The sequence below is a fragment of the Xyrauchen texanus genome, chromosome 22 (assembly GCF_025860055.1).
Source record: "Xyrauchen texanus isolate HMW12.3.18 chromosome 22, RBS_HiC_50CHRs, whole genome shotgun sequence".
NCBI classification, from domain to species: domain Eukaryota; kingdom Metazoa; phylum Chordata; class Actinopteri; order Cypriniformes; family Catostomidae; genus Xyrauchen; species Xyrauchen texanus.
In genome coordinates, this window is record NC_068297.1 from 18,091,501 (window position 1) to 18,108,350 (window position 16,850).

Below are 16,850 nucleotides of genomic sequence, written 5' to 3' on the forward strand. Positions count from 1 at the left end.
GATAGAAATTACACAATGATCAATAAATGGAGTGAATGGAATAAATGATTAAAACATAAATACATGCACTTGAAATTGATGATTGATAAATGATTTTGTAATAGTACATTTATTAAAATCTAGAAAAACCAAGGTGATGGTTCAATATGCTTCACAGAGAGACAGCTCTGGTATGAGACAAATATGAGGGGGATCTTCGTCTGATATACAATTTATGTTCACTTTTTGATTGGCATTTTCGTGTGTTTTTCTAGTATCAATCATTTTTCTCTAACTAGCAAAATGCTACTTAAATTACTTCAAAACAAAAAAAAAAATTCAATAAAAAAACTCATAAATAATGTAGACCCAAAACCTTTTTAATTTGGTTTGTGATGGAGAGAGAATGACGCAACCTTTCATTAGCATGTTAAAACATTATTCTTTCAGCTGTGCCTTTGGTTTCTGATCTTGGAAAAGATGCAATTCACACCTATGGCCAGTGACTCTCAATCATTTACATGTTAATGAGATGTCATGACATGTACACCCCCTCCCCAAAACACACTCACACTCATGCTGAAGTTTCTCTCCAGCACAGAAAGAGTTAAGGGAGGATACACCTGTCCTATCACACACCTGTCTCAGGCTGAGAGCCAATCAGAGTACAGTAGACAACCTGTAGGATGGATAAATAGAAGAGGCGATGTGGATACAAATCAAACCACTTCATTCATCATGATATAAACATACTCACACACAAACACACGGAAACACACACTACTGAGGAAAAAAAAGAACACAAACTAAGGATTTTATCTCAATTGCCTGTCAGAGGAGTCATGACCAAGGAGATTGAGTAAGTGTCATGGGTTTTCAATTTATTAACATTAGATTTAATGCTATTTATTGCTCTAGTTCAAGTTATTTTATTTGTTTTATTATGGTCGAAAGTGTCTTTAGTATTTTAGCTTCGCTGTGTGAAGCACAAATAACGGTGCTCTTTTCAAATATTGGCACTAATTATTTTGCTATAACTGCTATTCATAAAAATCAGTAAAGCATTTTTTATTTGAATGGTTTAAGATTTGTTTATCAAATATTTTCTTAGACATTTGCTAGAAGTTCTGCAATGAGTCATTGTTCTTTTTTTTTTAAATAAAATTCCATATGAATTTGAACTAGATCAGAAACTACATTTGGGTTTAAAGATTCACCATTTTAAACTGTCACTTCTATTAGAGAAGATGAGTAATGAAAGCCAGCAAACAGGGCACCCACATGTATGAGTATGTGGGGACAATTTTACTGAAAACTGACACCAGGACCAAAACACACCTTCTCTCACTATCTGTCTCTGTCTATCACAGAAAACGTGGTTGAACTGTCCTAGGGGCCAGGGTGCATAACATTTTTTGCTAACGTGTCTGAGGCTGGGGTCTCTGTCAACATTCAGGGCACTAGAATGGCATAATAAGGATATTAATAAGCAATTATGTGATTTTTTTCTTCATTTGGAATAGACTAAGCAGATCTAAAAATGAATGAAATAAAATATTAAGTAGCTGGAGCACTCTGACAAGATTTTAGATTCTAGAATGTGGAATATTTTTGGGAGATAAAAGGTGCTATGTAACATGTGTAAACTCCTTTTTCACTTGGTGCGAGCACAGGTGCCTAAACAGCTCTCTTTGCATTTTAGCTTACCACGGCAGACCACCACATTGCTAATCTTTGTTGTTAGGCAAAGTCACGAAACTAATCCATCCTTTACCTCTTTGACGAGTTAGTGATCTTCTTCAAATCCTTGTATTTTGTTTGCGGTACTTGTGTTAAGTTGAAATTAAGTTCTCTTCATTTTAGTGTTGGTTCTATCCATTGTTTCGCTTCAAGAGCTTCTCCTCTAAGAGGGATTATCATGAAAAACATAACTGAACAGAAAATATCAGACTTTCTGCAATGCATCTAGTTCATTTTATTATTTTCAGTCTCAGATAGACTTATTTTGGAACAGCTCTTGAATTTTAGATAGGTTTGAAAGGCCAGTTTGAAGGCTAGACACAGATCAACAAATTATGTGCCTTGACATTATTAAAGTTTGTGGTTTTGCAACTGAAAATCTTGTGTATACCAGAGGCAAAGTTCTGTGGCTTCTTAAATCACATTGCCAAACATCATATTTTGAAAACACTCTAAAGTTTTTGGGAAGGCATGATGCATATTCTATGTTAATATCACCCCTTTCTTTCCCCCAGGGCTCTCATGGTACAACAGAACGAGAGTTTCAGCTACTCACGCTATTCAGACAATTACATTATGGATTCTTGGCCCTACGTAGACAGCGGTGAGCTCAACAAGAATAAAGCAAGGCTGTCATCAGATGATGAACTTACCCGCAATCTTATCTATGACACCTGCAAGGTAACACAAAAAGGACACTTTAGTATTTTCTAAACTTCTCACTTAAGATATTTTCCCTCAGTGTATAATGTTGCATTTAAATTCATTTAATTTTTAGACCCCAAAAGAGCAGAAGATGACATCATGTGCCCGTGAAAGCAGCATGTACAAAACCATGGAGAGGTAATCTTGACTGTATTCTTTTATTATGATATATGTGCCAGGTAGAAGATGAGATGAATATATGTTATGACAGTAGGTCATCAAGGTGTGAAAGACCATTGTTGACACATTTCCTCTTTCTCCAGTGTATTGGAAGGCTGGGTAATTTAGCCTAGGATTATTTTAGGTCAGAGCTTATTCAGTTGTTAATCCTCTTCTTCAACCCATCCCAAAAAAGACTGAGTCACTACACAGCACCCTTTTGTGCACGTAAAAAAATGTCTGTCTATTGAGCTTTTTGGTCTCTCCAATTGCAAACCCTGCCGAGAAACTCAAACAGTGAAAAAGCATCAGCATTAGGCAGCAAAGAGCTCCCGCCCAGAGTGTTTGGCTTGACTTTTCATGTAAAGAAAGCTCCATAAACAATGCAGAGAATGGGCAAAGGTTTTATTGACTTTAACACTTTTTTTGTCATCATTGTTTGAGTAACTACTAGCTGACACTTTGTGAATAGTTTTCCTGGACAATATGAATAGTTAGCATCTGTGATTGACTACCATTTGCACAACTGCTAAAAACTATATAGTCTGCAACTGGAAGGTTCATTGGTCTCCAAGCTCAATTTGTATTTTTTATGATTGTTCTCTTAGGATACCAAACAGTTCTCCTCCTGAACTAGCAACACTAGAGAATGCTCACATAATGAAGCTGCTTTCTGAGAATATTTCCCTTAGTCAATCAAAGCAACTGTTGCCAGGCACTGACAGCTACATGGGGGACAGCTATGATAAGCAAGTCATCAACAACATCTTCGACTCTCTCCTACTCACAGCATCACAGAAATCATGGCAGCCTGACCAAACCTATTCTGATGTTAATCCAGAGGTTTGCATAGCATTTTTTCTAAGAAAAAGTTTTCTATGAATTACAAAGCACAAGAGAATATTAATATAACATTAACATTCATATTTTGTGCTACATATAGCTTTCATAAATGCGTTTTGCTCTCTGATATTGATTCTTTGTACAATAATCCATAACAGCAAAGCTTAAAATATGCCATGACGTATTTCATATATGTCTAAAACAGGTGCTTTGTCCTATTTATTTAACATTATCTATGTCTTTTTGTCTTTTGTTCATAGCCTCTTGCCTACAGCAGTGCCTTTGTGGGACAGACAAGTCCTGTGTACTCAGAATCCTATTCCAACTCTCCTCCTGAAAGATACAGGTGAGACTTATCAGTCATACTCCTTTTGTTTGATGGCTTTATAAAGGCCATAAAAACAGCAGACATTACCAAATAGTAGAATAGTATTGTATGTAAAGTTTCAATTTGACCCCCTTTCGTAGGAATGACTTCCAATTCGTTCTTGGTGCCCCACAAGCTTCCCAGAACAAGACTACAGAAATACCCGTAGTGTACCTCAACAAGGGGCAGTTCTACCCTATCACCCTGCAGGGAGTGGACAGCACTGCTGGAGTGTCATGCAGCAAAGTAAAAGTGAGTTATAATTTCATGAACACATCTGGACATTGACATATTGACATAATATGTTATTTTCCAAAAAATAACATATTTTTCGGAAATGAGCAACAGAATTCATGCTTCCATTTTTATATAACAAGAGGACTGAGCGTTACTAGTTAGTTTTGCATTCTTTGAACTCGACTGACTTTTTGATTGGTACACCATGACGTGCAACAGCAATGAAGCTTCAGGGCAAGTTTCCTACACCTACACCAAACCCATACATACAAATATCCTTTTCTGCAGTACCTGCAGATTAAAAGACTCTTAACCTTAGGAGATGGTGAAGAAGGTGTGACAGCTTGGTGCTTTTGTTTGAAAGCATACACTGCAATAGTCCATGACAAAGCAGAGAGAAAGGGGTGTTAGTATGGTGACATCTGACATCGCCCGGTAAACGACAAAAAGGCAAGCATTTGTCCTAAAGGGAGTCACCACTCTCTAAAACAACACAAGCTGATTGACAGGTTCAAATAATGCTCCTTTTTCTTTCTATATCCTCCTATTTACTCAGACTGTGATCATGGCTGTGTTTGAGAATGACAAAAGTCCTGAGATGCAACTGAAGTACTGGAACCACTGGCACGCTCGACAGCCTACCGTTAAACAGAGAGTCATTGATATTGGTGTGTATCTCATTATTGTACTTCCACTAACAGCACAAAAAAGAATGCTTTTAAAATTCTTATTTGTGCAATCCTAAACAATCAAAGGGGAAAAAAATATACTAATCAGTATTTTTGTCCTGTTTTCCAGTATCTAAACTCCCTAAGAACAAGATACATTTAGTGTTCAACGATGTAATAATTCTTTTTTACCCATTGTTAAGCATAAACTTTCTTATGTTAAGCATAAACTTCACTAGATTTAGTTAGATTTATGCTTTAAAAAAAGACACACACTTTAAGATGGAGAGATTTGCTTATTTCATGCAATTTGACTTTATACACGCCTTTATATCATTACTCAGCTGACTACAAGGAAGTCTTCAGTGGATTGAGTAATGTAGAGGAGGTTGCTTTCAACGCACTGTCGTTTATCTGGAACACCAACGAGGAGGCGAAGGTACAACCTCTCACACACACACACACAAACACGCACAAGCACACGCGCACACACACACGCACACACACACACACACACACACACACACACACACACACACACACACACACACACACACACACACAGATTCACCTGTTACTTGTTTGTGTTAATTGATAGGTTGAAAGGAAGATCATTTAGAGTAGTGTAGTGCAGTGGTATCCATGGTATGTGGCCTCCTCAGGCACCTGTCATCATAGGGAATGAAGAGAGAAAAAGAAAGAAAGAGAAAGAGGGAGGGAAGCAGGGAAGGAGAGACAGAGAGAGAGAGATAGGGCTTCAGCTTCAGCATGCCCCCAGGGTAGTAATGGGTGGGACAGTGAAACTCGCTGCAGGTGGAGCAGAGTTGGAGAGAACATTAAAAAGAAAGAGAAAAAAATTAGTTAGGAGAGGAAAAACTCCTGCTCCTGCAGTAAATTAGATTTTTTTTTAAAGGAATAGATCACCCAAAATTGAAACTTCTATATCGTTCACTCACCTTCATGTTGTTTCAAACCTGTATATATTTCTTACAACACAAAAAGAGAACAAAAAGGAGATAGAAGAGAGCCTCATTCACCATTCACTTTCATTGCATCTTTTTTTTCTGTACAAAGAAAGTGAGTGGTGACAAAGATTGTCATTCTGCCTAACATCTCCTTTTGTGTTTCATGGAAAAAAAGAAAGTCATTTTGATTTGAAACGATGTGAAGGTGAGTAAATAATTTACATTTTTGAGTGAACTATCCCATGAATTTCCAACATACTGCCAATTTCATATCAGTGTGTATTAATTGAGTTTGGAAGGAACAAATTGCCACCTGTTCACCAAATTATTCATTTAGTGTTCCTATTATTAAAAACAAATATTTCGTAGGTGATCCAAACATGCCTGTTCTCGCCATCTTGTGTTCCACATAGGCACTCCTTTTCTTTTGAAATTAATCTGAATTATTGAACAATCATTCGTGCCATCTTTGTGTATGACACATCGAATGTGTCTCACCTCTGATCCCTTATTTTGTTATGAAGTGAAGAAACTTTTCAAAGCGTAGATTTTTTCCTGATGTAATAATGTAAGGCCTTTGCATGAGCCAAGCAACATGTTCTGTCATTCTGATTATTTCACTCGCATGTCTATTTGTTCTCTATGGAAATGTACAGTACAACTGTGTCACCTTGTTGAGTAACAAATCCTGGGAGTAAATACTTAGATACTTCCTTGGTTTTCAAGTGATGTGTAGAGATTTCATTTACTGGTTTCTTATAATTGTGTCTCTTCGCTCAATTACAGGTGCACATTGGTGTTAATTCTCTGAGCACTGACTTCTCCTCACAGAAGGGGGTCAAAGGTCTTCCTCTGAACCTTCAGATAGACACATATGATTTCAGCACAGGGAGCAACCATCTCATTCACAGAGCCGTGTGTCAGGTCAAGATCTTTTGTGATAAGGTGAGCCTGGTAACATGCAATATGAAGCTCAAAATGTTTGATTTTCCACATTTAATAATAATAGTACATTAATCCAAACTGTGAAATTAAGTACTAGTGACCAAAACTTGTTAAACATGTCAACACTTCTCTTATTTTAACTTCTTTAAGTAGCCATCCTTGGCTCTGATAATAACTTTGCACACTATTGTTATTTTCTCAACCAACATCATGAGGTATCCACATGGGATGCTTTTAAAACGTTTTCGTAACTATTTGGTCCAAATCATATATTTATAATATTTATATATAAATGGTAGTTTTTTTTAAGAAATATATATGTACGCACAATTTATTTTTGTCACTAAAGCCTTTAGTTTTTAAAATCATGAAAAGTATACATTTAGTAAAGTGTGCCCAAACCTTTGACTGGTAGTGTAAGTTCACTGTAAGAAGCATTTTGACCAAAATTGGAATTAAAAGTGTTTAAAAGAGTTTAAAAACATTCTTGCATGTTTTGAAAAAAATTATTTGAAAAATAAATTCACATACATTTAATTTCCATATCAGTATGTATTCAGTTATTAATGAGGTTAAAGTGGCCACATTGGATCTCTATTACTTGTTTGGCTCATCTTGGACTGTGTCATAAAGTCTTAAAACACATCCGTGACTCACTGCCGTTGTGACTTACCAGGTCATTTCCTGAAAAAGCATTACACCACTGACCTCTGATCTAATACTACCACATTTTCAATGAGGTGATCAATTGCTTTGGAGCAGAAAACAAACAGACACTAAAGTATTTGTGATTTTTCTTTCAATCCATCTCTCACGCTTACTCTGTCTGGTCCCTCTATCTTCTGATTATTAAGACAAACTATTGATCCCTTTGTTTGGTTGATCAGAAAAATGTTGCTAGACTGCTCTATCTCCCTCATCTCCCTACAGCCCGTTTGTTTGTATCATGGTGGCCCACGACACTATTAGCTGTTTTGACAGTGCATGATGGGAAGATCTGATTTAACACACGTCTGACTGGTTTAGCAGCAGCAGGTGAACTAGGTGCACTGCAGCATTGCTGTGGTTTCTCTAGATGGATCAAATGCATATCTACCACGCAGCTGGCACCTAAACTAGAAACAAACTCATATTGAGTTGTTTACAAGACCTATAGTTCCCAGGTTTTAAGATTCTGATTAAAAAAACTGTTAAGTATTGTGAATTGTTTTTTAATAAGATGCTTGCAGGCTTGCTCCAATGTTTTAGAACATTCAAGATGGTCTTTAGTTGCTTAGATTAAAATTTTTCGAATGTCCTTGAATGTTTGCAGGGAGCAGAGAGAAAGATGAGAGACGAGGAAAGGAAGAGATCCAAGAGGAGGACCAAGAATGTGGCAGACTCCAGCAACAATGGTTAGTGCCGTCATTCACATAATTACACCCTGAGACACTCAGGGAACACCCATTACCACTTTATAAGAAGCGTAAAATCAATATGTACTCATAATGCATATCTTCCCCTGCTCTCTGTCCTTGTTGTTGCCTGTTATCAGTGCAAACTAGAGTTCCATTAGTTAAGAACTCTGAGACCAAAGCCCAACCAGAAGCCCAAATCTGAACCACTCAACTCTGAATCTATCAGCTCGAGTGAGTCAGAGAGTCTGTTCATCATTTGACTCAAGCCTTAAGCCAAAAGTAGTTCTTCTTTAAACACATATTTTTAATGATGTGCAAAAAATGCTTTGCAAGATGCATTCCCAAACTTAAATTACAATGGGGTTCCCTTTCCAGCTGCTCTGCACAGGGGCCAGTTGAACAGTTGAAACAAAAACAAATGCCTTTATAACCACGAAAACAGATATCAGCACTGGCTTGTTTGTTGTGCATTCACAACTGTACAGTATGTATTTTAAGGCAGTTGATTTAGTGCATTAATATAGTACGATTACTCATATGTAAAATGCAAATAAATTTCTACCAACAGAGCAATTTAACCTTGCAGTACCACTTTTATATTTTTGTGAATCACAGTCAGCAGGGGGCAGTCAGCACAACTCTAGCTGTACAGTCAAAAGTTGATATGCAATTAATTGAGATTAAATCAATTAATTAATGTAATTAATTTTATTAAATTGATTGCTCTAATATTTTTCAATATATTAGGCTAGTGTTTAGCCTAATTATGAAATAACATTAAACGTTGGACCAAAATGTAGAAAGTGAAAATTGTATTGTCACATTTAAGAATAAAACTATTATATATCACTTGAGGGGCTATTTCAGTCTGTTGGGTGGCAGTTTGAGGCCCCTCAATGCATTCAATGCATTTTCAGTGGCTATGCATGCATGTACATGATACAATTTCCTTTCTTGTCAAAATGCTTTGAGTGTTATATTAAAGGTGCTTTTTTGTTCTCCCCAGGTCGTAAGCAGGCCCTGGTCTCCAGCTCTGTTGGAAAGGACTGCACCTACTTTAAAACTCTAGAGGATCACGTCACACAACCTGTCTTATTCATCCCTGAGATGCACTTCAGTACTATGCAACGCTGTGGCCTGGTATGTCTTTTACACACACAAACACACACACACACACACACACACACACAGACACATGCACGCACACACACACACACACACTCTTCCTATATCCTAGGATATGTGGCTTACCGCAGCATAGTTGAGTCATGTTCATCAACACCTCGAGGGGTTAGCGTATGGGAGCGAGAGAGGAAAAGTGTGGGAAAAAATGCAGTAGGAAAGAAGTGGGCTTGGAAGAGAACAGAAGAGAGTGATCTCGGGATCAGATATGCTAACTGGTGTGCTCTTGAGTTTACATGACAGCAAATAAAACTCACCTGAGGAGGGGATGGCCCTCTGACTGACACAGGGATTAACCTGTGGGAGCTCAAACACACATGCACACTCACACTTACTGTATGCTGATGTTGAAGAGATGCTATTAAGCCATGTTTACAGAGACGAGGAATAGATGCCGTTCCAACAAGCCTTTTTCCCACAGTCAAGCAAAGTGTGTGTTTCACATCTGTTAAATTTCAACATAACTTCAACAAAATTTGATGTCATTGGCTTAGCATTGTAGCATTTCCCCAAATAGGAAGTTGCCTCTTCATGTTCAAAGAAGAATGTCAATATAACGGATATCATCAGCATGACTACTTAAAAATTTTATCTTATCTGTTTGTTTGTCCAGGTGGCCCCTGTCAACTTGGAGGAAAGAGACCGGACATCACTGAAACGTGTTAACTGCTACACAGAAAGTGGCGACCAGAGCAGCTCCCCACCAATCAAACAAGCTCGCCAGGATGAGCAACAAAGAGGTACGGAAAATTCTTGGTCAATTTAGTAATACAGTTTTTGTAATATGTGGATTTATCGACTTTATCTCGATTGTACATGTTCGAACACTCAGATACAAATCACAGGCTCTTAGATGCAGACAATTTTTATGATAAGAGTGTTGTTTTTGCAGTTCTCCTGTACGTCAGGCGAGAGACTGAGGAAGCGTTCGATGCGCTCATGTTAAACACGCCAACCCTCAAGGGCCTGAGAGAAGCGGTGAGTTTTTCAACCTTTCTTTCCGTTACATGTTTGTGAAGATCTCACTTAAAAACCTGAGAAAAATCGTGCTTAAGACTTGACTCATGTCCCATCTGCCTTCTCAGATTTCAGAAAAGTACGGAATGCAAGAAGACACCATTGGGAAAATCTTCAAGAAATGCAAACGAGGGTAAGTGAAATATCGATAACGTTTCTAGTCTTACTCAAAGCTACTGCCATTCTGGCACTGGGTGAAAGAAAGATTTTGGTGGACTGCAGCAGCGGCTGTTGGTTGTTCATTAATTGCAAGCTTAGATGAAGTCATGAGCAGAAATACAGCGATGTTAAAATGTCCTCCGTCACGGAGATGAATGACTGTTAAAACCTTTTCTTATAATCTGAACACCATCTCAACAAGCTGCCTGGAAGAAAGTCGACAGACCTGGTTGACAGGAGATCTTTAGTGTTAGGAATGTAATGATTGCTGCTCCCCTTTAAAAAAGAGGGCGAATAAAAAGCAAAACAAAAGACAAAAAGATTTCAACATACTGTAGGTAGAGTCATCTGACAGTGTTGTGCTGTATGTTTTTGTTGGTTATAAAACTCGAAACAGGAGAGATGAGGACTGTGATAGAAAGTACAATTGTCTGATTGTGTAAGAGACACTACGTGCAACTTAATGAGCCCCGGCTCTGAGAACTCATTTATCTCTCTGGTTGGTGATCACCCATGACTCCATGTAGACATTTGCGCTTTCCAGTTCACTCTTCCATATCAGAACATGTGTGGGAATAACCATAAGCCAGAATAACTCACTTCAACGCATCGTACAGTAGTAGCTTTTAAAATAAAGCATATAATTGTACCGCCATGAATGACAGTAGGAATTGTCGAGAACCGTTGTCACACAAAAGTAGATGATCCATTCTGTCATTGTTTACCTTGTTTTAAACCTCAATGCCTTCCTTCTGAGGAACATAAGCAGGAGATGTGAGTTTCATTGTACTGTCTATGAAAAGTCTTACATACTGCCTAATATCTCCTACTTGTTTTACCCTGATGAAAGAAAGCCAAACAGGTTAATTTTAGGGTGAACTATCTCTTTAAGGAGTCACACAGGTCTCAAGAAACACGTTCAGTATTCTATTATATGGCATTTTTAACTTAATCATCCTAGCCTCCAGCTGTGTAAGTTGGAGCTCAACTTTCCTCAGGCCGTTAGCTGATGATATGGCTGAGGGATAGGGGACAGGTTGAGCTGCATTCTCACTTTTCTCTCTCGCCCCAATCTTCAATCAAACTCCTTCCAGCCTCAGGGCTGGGAGAGCTGGCACAACCTTGCTGTTAGTCTGTCATACACATACACATACATACCATTTCTGCATAAGATGAACGCTGGTCCATCTATCTATTGTGCCAAATAATTGTTTGAGCAAGTCATAAGATTGAAACATGTTAGATAAGGACTGTTTTTAAGGATCTAAATCAGGGTCTGGCCTTAGGGAAGGAATGATGAATGCTATAGAAGATTGTAAAGGAATGTTTGAGGTTTCTTTCTGTTGTTGGTTGGACACAGTTCATCCATGTGCATCAGCCAGTGTCACTTAGCTCAACACAGTCAGCTTGAATTAATATTCTGGGTTCAATACAAGTTAAGCTCAATCGATAGACAGCCTTTGTGACATAATGTTGATTACCACACAAATAATTTTTGACTTGTCCCTTTTCTTTACAAAAAGCAAAATCTGGGTAACAGTGAGTCACATACAATGGAAGTGAATGGGGTCAATCCCTGTTAAAAAATTCACTGTTTCAAAAGTATAGCTACAAGATGTATACGAGATGTATGTTAATAGGATTTTAGTGTGATAAAATTACTTACAACTTACAATTTTACAATTTAGTTGCCATGGCGACGCAATGTCATAAACAATAAAACGATTGTAAAAATGCAGATTTAAACAAATTTACAGCTGAAACAAATTCATGACTTTTAACAGAAGACTGAATGTAAGTGCTTTTAAAAAATAAAAGCTTAGCATTTCTGCCTTTAAACAGAATGTCTTTAAACTCTTGTGACATTATCTGCATGATTGTGTACTTTTGGCTGAAGTTCATGATCTGTAACCCCATTTATCTTTTTACCACCATCAGGATCTTTGTGAACATGGATGACAACATCATCGAGCACTACAGCAACCAATCTGCCTTCCTCATCGAAATCTCTGAAGTCATGGTCAACCACTTCCAGATCACACTCATGGAGTTATAAATGACATCATTAACAAGTGACAGGATGCATAGTCCTGCTGCAGCTTCTCTCTGCCCCTCCAATCAAAATGCACCACAATCTCAGAGCCAGATTTGGCAGTGCCAGACCTGTTGCCATGGAAACAAAAGAAATCCCCTCACCTGCCAGTTATAACATTTTCAGTTAGAACAGATACCAGTTTGCCTGTGTAAACACCATTTACCTCTTTTATTCTTTTATACCATTTTACCTCTATCTCCAGTTATTTTATAACGTGAGCAATTATGATCAAAAGGTAAATTCCTTGTAAATATTAGTTGTAAATAGACATAAATATCATAATGTTGTGTGTTGACCTGATTTTAAAATGAGTTATATGTTATTATTTCAATTACAAACTTGCCTTTTTTGACGCTGACTCTTTGCTGCTTATGATAGGCCCATCATTTCTAAAACAGGATGTGAGGCGGTTGTATCGCTTAATGCTCCAATGGTGGTTTGCATGTTTGTTTGTTTTTCTTGCCGCATGATACTTCAGTACACTTCCAGTCAGGCTATCAGCTTGTTAGTTTCACATCTGAAATACCACTCGAGAATGTTTCAGACTTGTAAGTCGCACATTTCCACCCTTAAAGAGCTGCATATTTTTCAATGTTTCGCTCACCAAGACTTTGATGGCCAGATGTTGAAAACTGGCGCCACCCATTTCTAATCTGTGTGGCTGTAACGGTTGCTAGGACAACCGGACCTTTTGTCCTTCAACATTTAGAAAAGAAAGTTTGGAAGAACTACTGCAATGTCGAACTTACCCAAACATCAGATTAATTAATGGTGACTTTTCAGTTTGTGGATTTTGCTTCACAAAACTTGTACATTTCAAATGCTTTGCATTGCTGTCATACAATATTAATATTCTAAAGCTGTGTTTTCCTTTTTTACTGCCTCTGCTTTTATAAGTAAAAATACAATAAAAAATATTTTGAAGTGTTATTGTCACTGTCTTTAGTTACAAAATACTTACAAAATGGGAACTTGATAAATTAGTTGGAATGCAATCCAATCTTGATAAACATTCAACGGGACATCTGTGTGCTGCTTTCATCAAGGAGGTCAAATACCTGTCAGTTGCTCATGCAGCCCTGAAGTACAGTGGGTACGGAAAGTATTCAGACCCCCTTAAATTTTTCACTCTTTGTTATATTGCAGCCATTTGCTAAAATCATTTAAGTTCATTTTTTTTCCTCATTATTGTACACACAGCACCCCATATTGACAGAAAAACACTGAATTGTTGACATTTTTGCACATTTATTAAAAAAGAAAAACTGAAATATCACATGGTCCTAAGTATTCAGACCCTTTGTTCAGTATTTAGTAGAAGCACCCTTTTGATCTAATACAGCCATGAGTCTTTTTGGGAAAGATGCAACAAGTTTTTCACATCTGGATTTGGGTATCCTCTGCCATTCCTCCTTGCAGATCCTCTCCAGTTCTGTCAGGTTGGATAGTAAACGTTGGTGGACAGCCATTTTCATGTCTCTCCAGAGATGCTCAATTGGGTTTAAGTCAGGGCTCTGGCTGGGCCATTCAAGAACAGTCACGGAGTTGTTGTGAAGCCACACCTTCGTTATTTTAGCGGTGTGCTTAGGGTCGTTGTCTTGTTGGAAGGTGAACCTTCGGCCCAGTCTGAGGTCCAGAGCACTCTGGAGAAGGTTTTCGTCCAGGATATCCCTGTACTTGGCCGCATTCATCTTTCCCTCGATTGCAACCAGTCGTCCTGTCCCTGCAGCTGAAAAACACCCCCACAGCATGATGCTGCCACCACCATGCTTCACTGTTAAGACTGTATTGGACAGGTGATGAGCAGTGCCTGGTTTTCTCCACACATACCGCTTAGAATTAAGGCCAAAAAGTTCTATCTTGGTCTCATCAGACCAGAGAATCTTATTTATCACCATCTTGGAGTCCTTCAGGTGTTTTTTAGCAAACTCCATGCAGGCCAGATCTGTGCCTTGCCACAATTCTGTCTCTGAGCTTTTCAGGCAGTTCCTTTGACCTCATGATTCTCATTTGCTCTGACATGCACTGTGAGCTGTAAGGTCTTATATAGACAGGTGTGTGGCTTTCCGAATCAAGTCCAATCAGTATAATCAAACACAGCTGGACTCAATTGAAGGTGTAGAACCATCTCAAGGATGATCAGAAGAAATGGACAGCACCTGAGTTAAATATATGAGTGTCACAGCAAAGGGTCTGAATACTTAGGACCATGTGATATTTCAGTTTTTCTTTTTTAATAAATGTGCAAAAATGTCAACAATTCAGTGTTTTTCTGTCAATATGGGGTGCTGTGTGTACAATAATGTGGAAAAAAAATGAACTTAAATGATTTTAGCAAATGGCTGCAATATAACAAAGAGTGAAAAATTTAAGGGGGTCTGAATACTTTCCGTACCCACTGTATGTGACCTGGATGTTGCCATCTTTGCTTAACCCATAAATGCATGGTATTTCTCCAAAACACTACTCATATTCGGGTCTTTAGAGACGTGGCACTTATATCTATAGAATGATGGATGTAGAAAATGCCCAAAATGTGATAGTGTAAAATGTACAAAATATTTTAAGACAATTAGAAAATAATGAAATAAAATATATTTTGAAATAATTGTAATGTTTTATTTTCATAAATCAAATCAGCAACAAATCAGGACAAATCTAGAACAGGATTCATTATTTTCACACAGAAATGTCATGAGATGCAACTGGCTGTCAAACACATATTTATAAGTACATATCATTATACATTTGACACATAAGATACACATACATACACATATGTATTTTCTCTGCATTTATGGAGTCTAAATAGGTGCACAACTTTAATTTCAGCAGTACACCCAAATGACAATAGTTATATCATACTGTTCAAGTGATGTACTTGCTCTAGTTTACTTCCATGTTTTTTCTTCATCAAATAGCAATGTCAAATGTAAATCAAGTCAATCACTGAAACATCAGCTCCACCATGAGTAAGCAATTGCATGTGTATTATGCATGTGTACATTTATTACCATATTCCACATGTACATACATGTGGAATATGGTAATTCACCATTGTTGATAATTAATAGTTGCACAGCAAGTCAACGTGATATAGTATTTATTTGTATGAATACAGTACTAAAAAACAAACAAATCTAAAAGAAGTACCAAGTACTACATAGTACTGATGTCTTTACCTGCAGTATGGAGTCATTCATAAGGAGTCATTTGTGTAAGCTTGTATGAGTGGTGGTGGTGTAGTTGTCTAAAGCACATAACTGGTAAACTGGTAATCAGAAGGTCGCAGGTTCGATCCCCACAGCCACCACCATTGTGTCCTTGAGTAAGACACTTAACTCCAGGTTGCTCCGGGGGGATTGTCCCTGTAATAAGTGCTCTGTAAGTCGCTTTGGATAAAAGCGTCTGCCAAATGCATAAATGTAAATGTAAGCTGCATGTGCAGATGTTGAGAACTTCAATTCCTGACAAATTATAGTATGCATTTTCAGATTGGTTTCCATTCATTGCAGTTAATACCCACTTTATTCTATGCTATATTTTGTCCTCATTGTTCTAAAGTATCCAATTACTGTTTTACTGAGAGAAAAGGCGATCCAAACTGTTCAAGGAACGAGAGAGTTGTCCAAATGGATCAGAATATTAGACCCATGTAACAGATTCATTGACAGAGCAGACTCAAACGAGTGATTCATTTGCAACTTTATCCAGAACGAACTGCGAATCGGTTCAGACAGTTTAACTAATTTGAATAATTTGCTGAAAAGAACAGACTCAAAAGTGTGATTTGTTTGCGAACCGGTCATCATTAGTTCTGATTCCAAAACAGCTGATAGAAAATACTGGACACAGACTTGATTGTTGAACACCTGTCAGGTAAAATGTTATGTTAAGGTTATATAATCAATAAAAAAAACTTTTTTCTGAGAAATTCATTTAAAAGTATAGCTTTACTTTTTGTGGCAGCCAGGTCTCTTTCACTTCCACATACTTTGTCTTTTGTTTTTGGAGCTTCGCATTTTTCATGCATATCGTCACCTACTGGTCGGGTCTGGTTAAAGGTGGAGATTTGTTGTTGATGCTTACTGATCTCTTTTTACAGTTTTATATTCCATAGCAAGGACAGAAGACCATCAAAGACACAAGCAGTACAATGTAACCGTTCTGTTTTACATTTCTATTCAGGAGTAATTGTGTCTGAACAGCTTGGAGGTCAAATATTATGTAAGGCTCCTTTGAAGCCTAATAAAATGTGTGTGTGTGTGTGTGTGTGTGTGTGTGTGTGTGTGTGTGTGTGTGTGTGTGTGTGTGGATGGCTCTGACTAATACATGTAATAAAATGCTGTATCTTTAAATTCATATTCTTACTCCATTTTCTCTTTCCATTCT

At 37.7% G+C, this 16,850-nt stretch overlaps 1 protein-coding gene across 1 annotated transcript; it reads left to right on the top strand.

Annotated features, from left to right (window-relative positions):
- Positions 1–717: 717 nt before the first annotated feature.
- LOC127662729 (grainyhead-like protein 3 homolog) lies at positions 718–13,381 on the top strand. Its single transcript, XM_052154027.1, has 15 exons — positions 718–838; positions 2,235–2,400; positions 2,498–2,562; positions 3,192–3,426; positions 3,687–3,772; positions 3,895–4,045; positions 4,587–4,698; positions 5,043–5,137; positions 6,450–6,608; positions 7,921–8,002; positions 9,012–9,145; positions 9,801–9,927; positions 10,080–10,165; positions 10,273–10,337; positions 12,302–13,381. The coding sequence occupies exons 1-15, from the start codon at positions 822–824 to the stop codon at positions 12,417–12,419; spliced, it is 1,698 nt and encodes a 565-aa protein (XP_052009987.1). The 5' UTR covers positions 718–821; the 3' UTR covers positions 12,420–13,381.
- Positions 13,382–16,850: the final 3,469 nt, after the last annotated feature.